The following is a 15169-nucleotide window of genomic DNA, read 5'->3' as shown; positions in this document are numbered from 1 at the left end:
CTTGGATGGGGTAAGAAAAAATCAGGTTCACTAATTTTTTCTCACCTCATACCTGATAATTTTTTACCCAAATTTGAGCATTTCTTGCCCCAAATTGAGTTTGTATTGCCCCATTTTGTAATCAATATTATTGTTACCACTAGGTTAGCGGTATAGTGTTGTACCCTGGGGGGGGGGTTATTGTACAGGAGGGGAGTGGTAGCGTGGGGGTGTTGGTTGATTGTGTGGTGTCAGTGTCTGACCCTTGCTGACCTGTCAGCTAGGCGTGTCATCGCCTAGGAATATATGAGAGGGAATGACTCCTGATGAAGTGGTCCAGGGTGACACTAGGGGCAGGGTAGCTGCTCAAGTGGTACTGATCAGGACGACTACCACTAACACTCCCTTAGAATCCCTTTAGAACTGCCAGAAGCATAAGATGATTTGAATGTTGGGGTGATTGTGACAGGCGGTGAGAGGGAAGTGCGAGTGATTGGAGGTAGAAGGGAAGTGCGAGTGAGTGGAAGTAAAAGGGAAGTGCGAGTGAGTGGAGGTAGAAGGGAAGTGAGAGTGATTGGAGGTAGAAGGGAAGTGAGAGTGAATAGAGGTAGAAGGGAGGTGAGAGTGATTGGAGGTAGAAGGGAAGTGAGAGTGAGTAGAGGTAGAAGGGAAGTGAGAGTGACTGGAGGTAGAAGGGAAGTGAGAGTGAGTAGAGGTAGAAGGGATGTGAGAGTGAATAGAGGTAGAAGGGATGTGAGAGTGAATAGAGGTAGAAGGGATGTGAGAGTGAATAGAGGTAGAAGGGATGTGAGAGTGAATGGAGGTAGAAGGGATGTGAGAGTGAATAGAGGTAGAAGGGATGTGAGAGTGAATAGAGGTAGAAGGGAAGTGAGAGTGAATGGAGGTAGAAGGGATGTGAGAGTGAATAGAGGTAGAAGGGAAGTGAGAGTGAGTAGAGGTAGAAGGGAAGTGAGAGTGAATGGAGGTAGAAGGGATGTGAGAGTGAATAGAGGTAGAAGGGAAGTGAGAGTGAATAGAGGTAGAAGGGAAGTGAGAGTGAATAGAGGTAGAAGGGAAGTGAGAGTGAATAGAGGTAGAAGGGAAGTGAGAGTGAATAGAGGTAGAAGGGAAGTGAGAGTGAGTAGAGGTAGAAGGGAAGTGAGAGTGAATAGAGGTAGAAGGGAAGTGAGAGTGAGTAGAGGTAGAAGGGAAGTGAGAGTGAATAGAGGTAGAAGGGAAGTGAGAGTGAATAGAGGTAGAAGGGAAGTGGGAGGAATAAAAAGCACAGCTGTGTAGCAAATAAAAAGCACACCTGTGTAAGGAGTAAAAAGCACACTTGTGTAAGGAATAAGATTTTCTTCAATTAAATTCACTTTATCATTTTTTATGTGTGTCTGAGGTAAAATATAAACATATATTCAATATTTTGTAAAAAAAAAAAAAAAATGTAGATGTTTATTTCAGTTTTTTTTTTTTTTCAAATTGTTTTTTTTGTCCCAATATATATATTTTTTTTTCACCCCTTTTCCGGGTAAGAAAAAATCACTAAAAAATATTGATATTAAATTTGTAATGCGTCCTGGGCTTAAATCCCGCTTATGTTCCCTTTACTATTGGATAATAATTATAATGGACAGGTTATAGTGAAAATACAAGAGAAAAAAATTGCGCAAATGAAAGTTTATGGTTTTGTCCTTTTCTTAGCCCATCTTACTATACCACATTTTACATCATAAACCTGCCCTGCATGCATAACTAGCATCTACACAAACTTGTGCTGGTGTATTTTCTTTTGCGTAGTAAAGTTTTTGCACGATGGAAAAAAATAGCATTTGTGTCTACCTTCTTTCTTTGTGTTTACTGAAAAAACTTAACATTTAGAGATAAATAAGACACCAGAAGAAAGAAAAATCTTCACCCTAAAAGATCAATTCTATGACATTTTACCGAGAAATTAGTAGTTTAGGAGATATTGGAGGAAATGTGAGTGCGAAGTTGATTTTTTCAAGTTTGTCGTGAAATGCGTATTCCACTTCCGGGCTCGTTTGCACAAAAACTATAAGTTTTAGAGCAAATACGTATAGAGACAAACTCTTGCAGAATTTAATTTCCAATTTTTTATTAGTCCTATACCTTTTACCGGTACGATGCATAGTTTTGGAGAAAAACGCGAAAATATGGGAAAATGTCCTCTCCGAAAAGGGTAAAAGTGTGATTATTGACCCTAAGCTGTGAGTTAGAAATGTCTGTCATGTGGTTTGATTATCTATAGGTAGAGGGCTTTCAAGAAAACATTGGTAGGTTTTGCCCCGCCAGGTGGTAGCAAATTCTGGTCTGGCTCATGTATTAACACAACAGCTATACATCTAGGCACATACATTATCATACATATTACATTATGCCCTTTAACCTGAGGACATGCTCTTCATTTTATTTTATTCTTGCAACCACCAGACAACATTTTATTACGATCACCAATCCAGTGACGTCTCTTCATTTTATTCACTCTCAAGAAACAATTTTGGTCAGTGGTTTTACTCAACTTGAGGGCTGCAGAGATTATTAAGACTTTATCTAGTCCCTGTTGTTCGAAAACTCACTAAACTAAATAGTGCTGGGCTATTCATGTGATGCCACCAGTATAACCGGATGTTGTTTTCCGGTTACCGTTATACAAACACCGCAATTCCCAGTCCTCCAAAAGACGAATGGTGGGCTTCAGGAGAGGGTCAGCTTCGGCCTGCAGTCAGCTGAGTATACATTCAGATAAACTTGGTTCAGAAACAACAGTAGCCATAATTGATCGTCTGTACCTTGCAGGTACCAAGAATAAACTAAGAGAGACGTCACCGGATTCAGTGAGCTAAGCTTTGGAGAGACCGTTTGAGGCGACGGGGTTAAGAACAGCCCCCATTAACCCTTTCACAACCTGATCTCTCTCTCACCCTAAGCTGAATCAAATCGTCCGGAGGTAACAATAAATTAAATAAAAAACTTTCAGCAACAAAAACCACTGCCGACTCTCCTACTTTTCTCTCCATGAATTTCAAAAACTTGCCTTTTAGTCCAGGTACATAATTCTTAACTCACTCTTGCAGTCTCCAGACCATTTAATTCGCTTTTTGAAATGCTTTACGAACTGGAGTAATTAGATACAGCTTTCATTAACCCTATCGCTATTAGGGGATTGTCCTACGTTGAATAAAATCGTATGGTGACGATAAGAACGAGATGGAAAATACATCAGCGGATTGAAGGGGTTGATAACTTCGAAGCAGACGACACTGATCTATAGCCATATGAAGTGTTTAGTGTCAGGTGCTGCGGATTCATAAGACTGGTTTACAGAGGGCGTTATTTTCAGTACTAAATGCTCCAGGGTGATAGCCCTCCGTTTATGTCGGCAATGTATTGAGCATCTATAATGGTTAGATATGATCATTTAACACCACACATTACAGAGAGTAGTCAGATGCAATACAGAAAAGTCAAAGATACTCTATCATGGCTATGTACTTCAGAAATTTTCGTCAGCTATTGTCAATAATCCCCCACTTACATTTTTAACATTACTGCCCAATGTCTGTGGAGAGACAGATTGGAGAAATTACAGAATATATGTTGTCGATAACGCGGCGCCGGATATACACCCTTCAGGCTCGTTATGCGCCGGTGTGTAATAATATAACCACAGCAAAACATGTCCCCGAGGGCCCGACCTGCGTTGCCGTATGGGGTTGCATTTTTCCCGTGTGCTGTGGTCGATCGTCTTGATATTTCGTTGCGTGTAATTAGGAGCGCCCAGCACTCGACTAACTCAATTATCAGTAACGTCACAAAAGTTGGGACTCCCTGCTTCCTGACCGGGCACAGCGTTGCCTCAGAGAGTCGGCTACATTCGGACCATTTTGGTACATTTTCGTTATTTCTGTTACGTGGTATATCTTTAGCATTTCTGGCACATTTTGAAGAACGCAGGTACATTTTGGTGCGAAGTAGTCTGTTTGGTTAAATTTTCATGTTTTTTTAATTAATTTTTTGCATTTATAAATGGTAGGATTTTCTCTCTCTCTCTCTCTCTCTCTCTCTCTGTGCGCGTGTGTATGTGTGTGTGTGCATGTGTGTGTATAAAGAGAACTGCCTCAGGCTTTCAGTGCCTCTTAACCTCATCATTATATTTACAGTAACATAATATTGGTGTCAAATCCTATTTACTTGTACACACAAGTAGAACCTGAACCCCACCTCTCAGTATCGAAAGAACCGAGAATAAATCATAGAGCAGACGATCTTATAAGAGATCAATAGACATTTGGTGTGTTTACACCTTTACGGCATCGCACAGTGCTATCCAACGTCAGTTTGCTTTTTACCAGCAAAAATAAACAAGCTCGGAGGATATCACATGTCTTCCAAGACCTGCTTATCATAATGATTGAAAATTATGTTACTACCTTTTCCGGCATATAACTCTATTAACTGAAGTTTGGGTAATATAAATGATACCACTGTGCCATACACTGAGGCATAAGAATATAGTATGTTGACAATAATGATACTGATGTGGTTCTGGAGAAGCCTGGCTGTGAGTATGGCTACCTTGATCTTATTCAGTAATGGATGTCAGGGTTTCTTATATTTGACTACTTTCCTGGTCTTCACAAAGGATGTTATGTTACTGATGAAATGGCTGAGGTTATCGAAAGGTAACAATATTTCTTATTTCAATAATCTGACTTAAGGCTGCAGAGTATGTTTCCTGTTGTGGTAGGCAAATTCGTAAACGCAGCAAGGCATTTTTTTTTTTTCTTTTAGTTTCTAAGCAAATACATTCGTGTCCATATTGGTTGGTAACAGGGAAGCTGTTGGCAAATTCGTAAATGCAGCGAGGCATTTTCTTTTCTTTTGGTTTCTAAGCAAATACATATCGTGTCTATACTGGTTAGCAGCAGGGAAGCTGGGACTAACTTGTGCCTATGGTAGTCTAAGTAGCCCTGGTTTATCGTTACCTTTCTCATTATTCCTTATTTTTGAAGGGGAAGATGATTCAATAAGTTTTCAGAATTGTCTAAGGACAAAAGAAATCACTTGAAGAAGTCGGAGGTTACAGGAGGAAGTAGTCGGCCTTTCATTGTGCAGAACTGTGCTGTTGCCCTTACAGTCCATCAGCTGCATGTGGAGAAACTGAGAAGTACGAGTATTTAATACGTTTATTTCTCCACTTTCCTAGTTCATTAAACGAACATAACATTGATGCACTTCTAAATAAGTGGAAAACAATACCAACGAATTATCTGAAAATCCTCTTGAGTTTCGGCTTATTGTCAAATCAAAAATATTTGCTGATGGCACTCCGCTATATTTTGTGACAGAGCCCAAGACTGAATTTTTTTCGCCACTTCTCGGCAGCAGTCTGAGCGAGTGTCTTCAATAGTGAATTTGGTAAAAATATCAGTTATGAAGCAGCATGAAAACTAAAGCAGTTAAAGGAATTATATTAGCCAAAGGAAAAGTAGGAGTTTCCCATTATTATATCTAAGAACCAATAGATATGGAGTTTAGTTCCACAAAGTACATTAGTAACTACTGAGAAATCAGAGGATTTTTCCTCATCAGAAGAAGAATTATGGTATTACTCATTCACCTGTGACGCAAAAGTAAAATATTTTCTGTTTAAGTAGGAGCGTTTTTTCATCTCTGTCTCCTGCTACGCGAAACCGAGGAATAGCTGTTTCCATGCTCAACACATTTTTAATTTAAATGAGAGCTGTTACTGACCACCCTCAGCTTTGCTCACAACCAGTGATTTACGAATGAAGCACTAGTCAACATGAGAGCCATTCCTGTGACAAAGCATAAAACTCCACGAAAATGCCATGTGATATGACAACAATGGAGGAAATCATTATCGGTTAAAACATCCCCTCATAAAATGTCAATCTACATGAAACTAAAACTGGCCCATTTGGGATCCAGCTCCAGCCATCCTGCCAAGTTCATCAAAATCGTTTTGCCAGTTTTGGTTGCACACACACACACACACACACACACACACACACACACACACACACACACACACACACACACACACACACACACACACACACACACACACACGCTTATAGAATATCAGATATAGGCTGGGGCATGAAAGGTGTTAATGATCCTTTATGCATTCTTACCCACAGGCTCTCATCTTCGTTGACGCCTATAGCAAAATCCTCAGACGCCACTTTATGATGACCAACCGTCACCAAGTCCTGCATATTGGTGAGTTGATGAGGGTTGTTCATAATATTATACTGCACATTCCTTGTCATTTTATACATTATTACCCGTGCTATTTAAGTAAGGTAACAGATACAAAGTATATACAGTCAGGGTGGTTCGTTCAGGGTGGTTCGTCCATTACACACCCTCTCCATACACGAAGACCAACTGCCAACAAAACAGTCCTGCATATCTGTGGGTTAATCAGTATGGTTCATACATTACATACCCTTTATGTATATATATATATATAAATATATATATATATGAATATATATATATATATATATATATATATATATAATATCTATATATCTATCTATCTATCTATCTATCTATCTATCTATATATATATATATATATATATATATATATATATATATATATATATATATATATATATATAGACTAACTGCCAACAATTATTACATATCGGTGAATTGATCACTGTGAATCATATTGTACACATTTACCATAATTGAAGACTATCTGCCAACTTGTCGTGCATACTGTTGCGCAAGATTCAGACTGTGTGTGTGTGTGTGTGTGTGTGTGTGTGTGTGTGTGTGTGTGTGTGTGTGTGTGTGTGTGTGTATGTTTTAACTCCTATAAGGCTGTGCGATGGATTTGGATGCAACTTCCAAGGTCAGTTCGGTTGGTTTCTGGGAGGATTTTCCAACTAGATACAACTTTAAATCCACGATTATTAATGGACTCAGCCTCCCCACCAGATGAAAAATGTTCAGAAATAGAGAAAGGGGGGCAGCTATGGCTCTGATATCTTAGAATATGTTGTATAATGGAATCTCACCCGTAATGCGATATTTGGGGAGCGTGACTCCCCTAATGATTCTTGGGGGGTCAGTCCCCTTCCATAAATAAAATCGACCAGAGGTAGGGGTAAATGAGCATAAGGTGCAGCGAAATTTCTCAGGTTGTTCATCAGGTTCCTTGATAATGTGTTCTACTGTATAAAGTTTTCCACAAGTGCTTCTAGGGAGATCAATCCCCTCACCAAATCAAACATTCTCAGAAATAGTAAAATCAGGGCGGATATGGATTTCATATCATAGTACATGTTGCACAGTGGACTCTCATCATATTTGGAAAGCATGATCTCCTCCACCCCATGATTCTTGGGTGGTCAGTCCCACTTCAAAAAATATATATATATATATATATATATATATATATATATATATATATATATATATATATATATATATATATATATATATATATATATATATATATATATATAAAGAATAAAAAATGGGGGATGTGGAGCACATGAATTTCAAAGAAATCGGCAGGCATATCGCAGGATTAGGTGTGGGTTGTCCATGTTTTATCTGAATGTACGGAAAGAAAGTGCATATCTACTTTATATAATGTGAACTGATTTTCCTCAGATACTATTGAAGGGGACTGGTGAGTGAGCAGAAGATAGATGCCGTGTGTGTGTGTGTGTGTGTGTGTGTGTGTGTGTGTGTGTGTGTGTGTGTGTGTATGTGTGTGTGTGTGTGTGTACAGGCTGTCATAATCGTAATATTTCTTATTTTACTTCATTGCCGTACATTTCTTTTTTGAATCAGCTACTTATACTTGTGTCCCGGAAAAAGTATGGCTCACGTCAGGAGGTTAATTACCTCGCCTGGACGGATTCCGGCTAGGTATTGTTTTTGTTCTCGTTGAGGTGCATGAAAATCGACTGAAAGTAGAAAAAATACAACTAAAGGTACATCATCGGGCTGAAGGTGTCTATGATCTGAGTGCAGAGAAGGTTTATGTCAAAGTTTTCTCTGCGAAGATAAACTCGCCTTGCTGTCTATTATCTGGCATCTTGAGACGCAGGTAGAACCGGAAATTACTTCCACGGCTGAAGGGTTCAATCATGACTGGCCTTACTGTGGAAATTCCCAAACATTCTTAGCAAAACTTAATCCAGTGGCCATGGGAACTACCCTTTCCTAGTTACAAAAATACATTATATTTCGACTAACGCATATAATTTTTCTTTCCACATGACAAACGTGCACCTGGATTTAATATGCTTGAGAAAACCAGAGGACATATTTTCTTTTTTTTCAGTTAACATCTGACAATTTTACTATGCTTAACCCTTACACCGCTGGCATGTTTACCAATGTTTTGCGTGTCCCACGGGGTTATTCGGGCTCCGACAGACTCTCAAAAAATATTTGCCAAAAATCAGTTATTAGTCCCAGAATATTAAAATTACATATGCTTATGGCACATACCTTCAGCTTTCTCCTGGAATGTTTGTTGAGCCTTCGTCGGTTACCGTAGGACTTGTGGAGACCTCTGAAGTTGGGTAACGAAGTCTCCACTTTACACTTTCCGACAACCCGTAATATGATTACCACAGCCAGATATTAACACTATAAACACTACCCTATGATTATCAAGTAGTTTGGGATCCATACTCCAAAAAAAAAATCACTGTGAAAGCAATGAAAATTACGAGCGCGTATGACCTCCCCACTCGCGCTAGTTCGCTCTTGGTACTCTGTCATTTATTATTCATAAAACCCCTCACACTTTATATTTCTATTACTATATAACACTTATATATATCTGGAGTTTTTATCCATAAGTTTCCTTCAGTAGTATTAGTTTATTGTCACTGAAGTCATTCAATTTTTCATTCAGTAAAATACGTAGAGAGCCACGGATTCACTTTCACTGTTATAATATAAAGTATTTGTACTCATATTTTTATATTACTAATTACTTACATTACTATTTACATTTTCTATTGTATTTTCAATATTTACCCATCTATTTTTCTTACACTATATTATTCACTGTCACTTTCAGTAAGATAAAACTATAATACACTGTTCAATCATATGTACTGAACATCCATTCCTTTCACTTGCTATTTACACATTATTTTCACATTACTCTCCTTCCCCACTTGCATTTTTAGAATTGCTTCTGGCTGTGGTAATCAAAGAAGCAGGTAATACTGAGGGGAACCTGGCACTCAGAGCACTGCCAAGAGGTGCGTTTGTGCTCAGGTGTGCGTCGGGTGGTATGTGCACACACCTGGCACCTGCAGATCGCAGCCTTCCTCTTGCCTGTGGCAGGCATTAGTACCAGTCTGTGCCGATCCATATACGCCCTCTGCTCAAGTCGGTCGGGAAGTGTTACTGGATGGCGCCTTGGAGTTGCTGCTGTCACCCTACCATATCTTTCCAGCAGCTGCTGAACACAAGTCCTGGCGAACAACCTCAGGGAGAAGGACTTGGGTGGCTTGACCTTCATCTTGTACAGGATGAAGGCGTTCAGCATCGTCATGTCTATGAGATACAGAAAAACTTTCCTGTACCACCTAGTATTGTTCCTGAGGCAGTCGATCTCACCAATCATCATGTCGGACTTGTCCACCAGCCGCATGTTGATATTGTAGTCTAACACAGCATCAGGTTTCATCACAGGTTCGCCTGTCCTACGGTCGACCTTCCCACTGTCTGTCATTTCCCCCTTATGTACGGTGGTGAGCATGTGCACGACCCTCTTGTCATGCCACTGTATTGCCAGCATCTTCTCAGACTTGCGGAGGTGCACGTCTCCTCGCTGTGAGGTTCCTGCCTCTGGGAATTTAGGGAAGTGGGCATGATTACTTTTGACAGTGCCGCAGGAACCAATGCCGTGCTCTGAAAGATATTTGGCAAGTTTCGGTGCTGTATAATAGTTGTCTGTATACAGCACATGATTCCCACCAAAATACTTTTCAAGGAGCACTTTCACTACACAGCCTGAGAAGCCAAGGGGGTGTGTTTTATCCAAATCGACAGTGCTGGCTGAATAAATGACGAAGTCAAGGATGTACCCCGTCTTACAGTCGCACATTACAAAGAACTTGATTCCAAAGCGATGGCGTTTGCTTGGAATGTACTGTACAAACCGAAGACGTCCTCTGAACAAAACCAAGGATTCTTCAATGACAACCTTCTGAAAGGGGTGGAAGAATGGCATAAACTTATCCTTCATTCTGCTCAGAATCTCCCGGATCTTCCAGAGTGGGTCGGTTTGGGAAGGTACATCGTTGTCGGCAAAGTGCAGGTTTCCCATGATGTTCCGGAAGCAATCTCTGGCCATGTACTTATTGAAGGTGGGTGAGGGTAGTAAGGGGTCCATGGACCAGTATTCTTCCAACTCATGCTTCTTTGAGTGTGGCATGAGAAGCATGAGGGCGAAGAACACATACAGCTCCTGCACTCCCAGCGTGGACCACTGTTGCATCTTGGCTGTACCTGTACCACTTGCAGCACATTGTGATTCATACCTGTTGGTCTCATCACATATGTGCTGCATGACTTCGTCATCTAGGAAGGCCAAAAGGAAGTCCACACACTCAGCATCATCGTCAAGAGTGAAGGCAGGCTGTACTCCTGAGGAACTCTCATCAAAAACTAAATGTTCTGGCACAAAATCGGACCCTTCTGTCCATGCGAAGGCGTCCAGGATTCCCTGTCGTGACGGTGTAGGATGGGTGAGGGTGGTGGGTGGCTGTGACGGAGATTTACCCCGTTCAAGGTCACTCGCACTGACCCTGAGTTGCCGTACAACACTAGCAGCCCTTACTCTAGTAGCAACTCTACTTTTACGGGTCAGGGATTTACCTCTTCCTCCACGGCCTGTCTTCACTGTTGATGCTGGTGGTGACTCCGACGACGAAGATTCCGGAGATAATTCAGCAGCAGAAGAGGAAGAAATGAGTGAAGTGGGGCTTGGGGAATGGGGAGGTGAATCAACTCGGGACTCATGGTGGGCTGGGTCACGCGGGGCCATTGTTCTGGGGCTAACACGCCGCCTTTTCACTCCCTTCCCAAATTCCTTCCCTTGCTGCACTAACGGCTCCTTTCCCTTGGAGCTAGGGATAACTTTCGACACTGAAGCACTCGTACTAGCACTTTCCGGCACCATTTCCTCACCCGGCTCATCACACGATTCCCCCAAAGGGTCAAAATCACTATCCATCATCACCATTGACAATTCCGCTAGTTCACGTTCCACCGCAGAGTCACTTAGTCCTTTCCTGCTTCCCTCATGACTTTTTCTGGGTATAGAGGTCACGGGGCCCTTTGCAATGGGCGCAGAAGCGGCAGAAATGGCGGGGCACGAGTGCGACATGTTTTGACCACAGCGGAGGACAAGGAACTAAATGCCGCGGCTTATCTGAGAAGGCAAGGGTTGACAGTGACAATGAGGATGACAGTTGCTAACTTACATGCTAATAAATTATTGGTAGAAAATCTCAGCAATACATAAAGAAATAGGTAGTTCCAGGTGAATGTAAATGTCACGTAGGCTTCTCCCTTCCTTTCTGATATATATTTTTATTACAGACATAGATTACAAGGCATAATTCAAAGGGGAAATTACCGTGGTAATGTAGTGAATGAATGCATGTGAGGTGTTGTCAGGTGATAATTAGCCAATTCCTGGTGTATACCACTATCACTTACCTTATTTTTTTTTTGGTATATATTATTTTGTTTAAGTATAGGGCATGGGGCTTACTTCAATGGATGAAATCTGTGGAAAAATCCAGGGGAGATTTGCTTAGCACAGCGCGGCCTGGGAGGTGAGAGGACAGGGTAATGGAGGGGAGGTAGGGAGGGGAGTCAGGAAAGGGGGAAAATCGCTAAAATGTCAACAATGGATGGGAGTACATATGAGATTTGGAGTGGTGACTAGTGTTGGATATTGGCAGTACTGATAGATGATACAAGCCACCACTTGAAAGCCCGGGATAATTCAAAATAACACGGAATCACAAAAGTGACGCACCACGGTATGATCTATTGCGCCTGAGCGTCATGAAAGTGACGCCCTGCGGTTAAGGGGTTAATGAAAATATAAGGCAAACAAAATGTTTGAAAATAATCAGCATCTACTTTCTGGTGGATAATAACTTGTTTTCTCGATATTTCGACTATCGTCTTGGGGTTTTTACTAAGATCAAGACAACCATATGGCAGCGAAATGTCAAAAGGTATCATGGTTTTAATCCTGGCATGTTTGTCAAGTGGGGTTGGTGGAGGATTAGTGCCCCTCCCTGTAAAACAATTAACTCTAAGCCCTTGGCCACCCCGTCTGGGATACATGGCGTCTGGCAATGATGATGATGTTTGCGACAACTCTAGCATTTTGGGTCGTATTTGCAGTATAAACTGTTCTCAGCTTAAGTTTTGTACAAGGTCGCATGTCTGCTTTTGTCTTCACTCGCATAACCAGCGTGAATATCAAAATGAAGAATGTGACAAAGCAAAACTACACGTATTTCTAGCCAAAATTAACCTCAACTAAGAATTCCCTATTGTAAATTCTAGTCAGGATCCTTTATGAATACGAACCTCTAATCCAGATGGCAGGAAAATTATATACAGGCCCTAGACAGGCACGCATTGTGCATTGTGTTGCAAGGCATCACATCATCATCGTCATGGGATAACATTAACATTACCTTGAGGCACAGGCGACACACGGACAGCATTTCAGTTCCAGAGCCTTGTGCATAATGGCTGCCAACCATTGTTTGCCTATGTCGCAAGACTCTAGTTGTATGAGCATAACGGCAGCTTATCTTGTTGTTGGAGAAAACTTCGAAGAAAACCAACACAGTAGTCAAAACATTAACTTTATGGCAACCAATTTTCTCAGGGTAAACTTTAAATGTCCCTCTCACTTCCTACCATAGTTCCAGTTCATCCCACCCATTTCTGTGTCTCATTGCCCATTTCTTCACTCCCCCTCAGTACTGTTGTTCGTAGAGAATATTATGAAATGAACCACCACTGCACACAAACCTCTACTTCTACAACACCTACCACACGGTGTACTTCCCTGCCCCAGCCCCACCGCGCACCAACATTCCTGCCCATCCCACCCACTCTTTTGATCACCACGGCCATTTCTTTACCCATTCCCCCACCCGCTTGACGGTGTCATACCACAACGCAAGTCATGTGGTCGACGAATTCACTGGTCAAGGTAAACACGTCTCCAAAAGAGTTAACTAGTATAGGTACTGTTTTTCTTTGTCTTCAGTTAAAAATTCTCTAACTGAATGTTGAAGTGTTGGGTAAGATTGTTAGTGAAGTCAAGCGTATATACAAGCAATCTTATACACAACTTAGGCTGCACCAACATCAACTTCTGTTGGCGCGGGCAGGTGCGGGAGGGAGTTTTGCATCATTCCAACCCATACAAATGGACCCAATGGACGTTGGTGGATGCGGGCGGGAACTTCTAAGGGTTACCGAGATGTAGAGTTTCCGCCTGCACCAGGAAGCACTTGATGTGCTGATCTTTCCGTTTGGAGAGGTTATGAATACTTCCTTTTTTTTTTTTCTTTTTTTTTCAAGCTTCAGTTGCGAAAAGTATTGCTTGTTTACACGTTTATTTTCACTCATGGAGAAATCAAACACTTCACAACCAGACTAGATTGAATATAAAAGTGAAAAATTACGACCAGGCCACACACACACACACACACACACACACACACACACACACACACACACACACACACACACACACACACACACACACACACACACACACACAAATGCTATTTAACTGTGACGTATTCTGTGTTCAATAATTGCTACTACTTGACTTCATCGAACTTTAAACAGATTTTTTTAATTGTAGACGTTAAATATAGTCTTCATTAACCTCTTCATTACTGTAGTAGCTATAGAAGTCCGTCTTAAATGGAGTGAAATTATTTGGAGATGGCAAAACTGAAAAATATAATAGGATTGAAGGTTGAATATCTTTCCTAAACAAGAGTCTGGGATGCTGGCAACGGATTTGCATACTGTCTGACGATCAGCTACTTGTTCCCAGATTCACAAACTTACGATCAGTTGTTTGTATGCGGATCCATAAAATCATTATGACCAGTTCGTGTCGACGGATTCAGAAACGACCTTACGACCAGTTGCGTGTCGTAACTCATATTTTGATTTGAAGGAAGGACGAGGATGAATGTTGTGCGATTATGCTTGTGTTGGAATGTGTTAGAGATACCGTGATATAATTTAGCCCAGTGGAGGCAATGGAGAACGAGAGACTGACTAGGAGAGTGTATGCAAGTGAAGCCGAGGGAGAAGGGGAGAGGGAGACCGAGGTTGAATTGCTGGGAGGTAGAGAGGTATGTAAGGGAGAATGGTATGAGGTGGAAAGAAGCCAGTCTGATGGCGGAGGGAAAGGCGATAGGGAGGCGATTCATTTGTAGCCAAAAACCAGTTCTAAACTCAAAACCAACTAGTAAAGCTGTCACTACTTCAAAACAACTACCATTTTATCAGGGTGCTTCCGGTAGATGTGAGGGGATGTCAGATGTCTCTATACAGTTCATGCCACCTTGAGCAAGGTCAACCCTTCTGCTGTGTCTGTGAGCGCATGAGGACGTATAAGGACGCAGACAACCTGACTGAAGCACACACAACATAGATGATGAAAACCGAACATTTCACAGCAACACATTACACTACCATACCTTACACAACTACACTTTACATTACCACACCTTACACTACCACACCTTACACTACCACACCTTACACTACCACACCTTACACTACCACACCTTACACTACCACACTTCACACCACCATTCCTTACAATACTAAACCACAAACTATCAACCCTTACACTCCCATACCCTACACTATTATTCCATACACTACCACACCTTACAATGCCACACTTCAACTTATTGCGCCTTACACTACCACACCTGACGGTATTACACCTTACAATGTTACACTTCAAACCACCACACCTTAAACTACCAGACTTTACAACGCTACACCTCAGACTATCACGCCTTACACCACCACACCTTACTACCAAGCATTACGTTACCATACCTTAC

General features: G+C 41.4%; 1 protein-coding gene across 1 annotated transcript in view; it reads left to right on the top strand.

Moving 5' to 3' along the window:
• Window positions 1-15169, top strand: part of LOC145408070 (regucalcin-like) — a 98172-nt gene that overhangs the window by 28913 nt on the left and 54090 nt on the right. Inside the window, exon 2 of the mRNA XM_080278882.1 lies at window positions 6168-6249. Coding sequence (XP_080135008.1) covers window positions 6168-6249 — 82 coding nt within the window. The remainder of the gene's footprint in view (window positions 1-6167; window positions 6250-15169) is intronic.

Source organism: Coenobita brevimanus, chromosome 8 (assembly GCF_032717465.1).
Source record: "Coenobita brevimanus isolate Jiangsu-jjx chromosome 8, ASM3271746v2, whole genome shotgun sequence".
NCBI classification, from domain to species: domain Eukaryota; kingdom Metazoa; phylum Arthropoda; class Malacostraca; order Decapoda; family Coenobitidae; genus Coenobita; species Coenobita brevimanus.
Note: the sequence above shows the minus strand (reverse complement) of the source record. Positions and strands in the feature narration are given on the sequence as shown.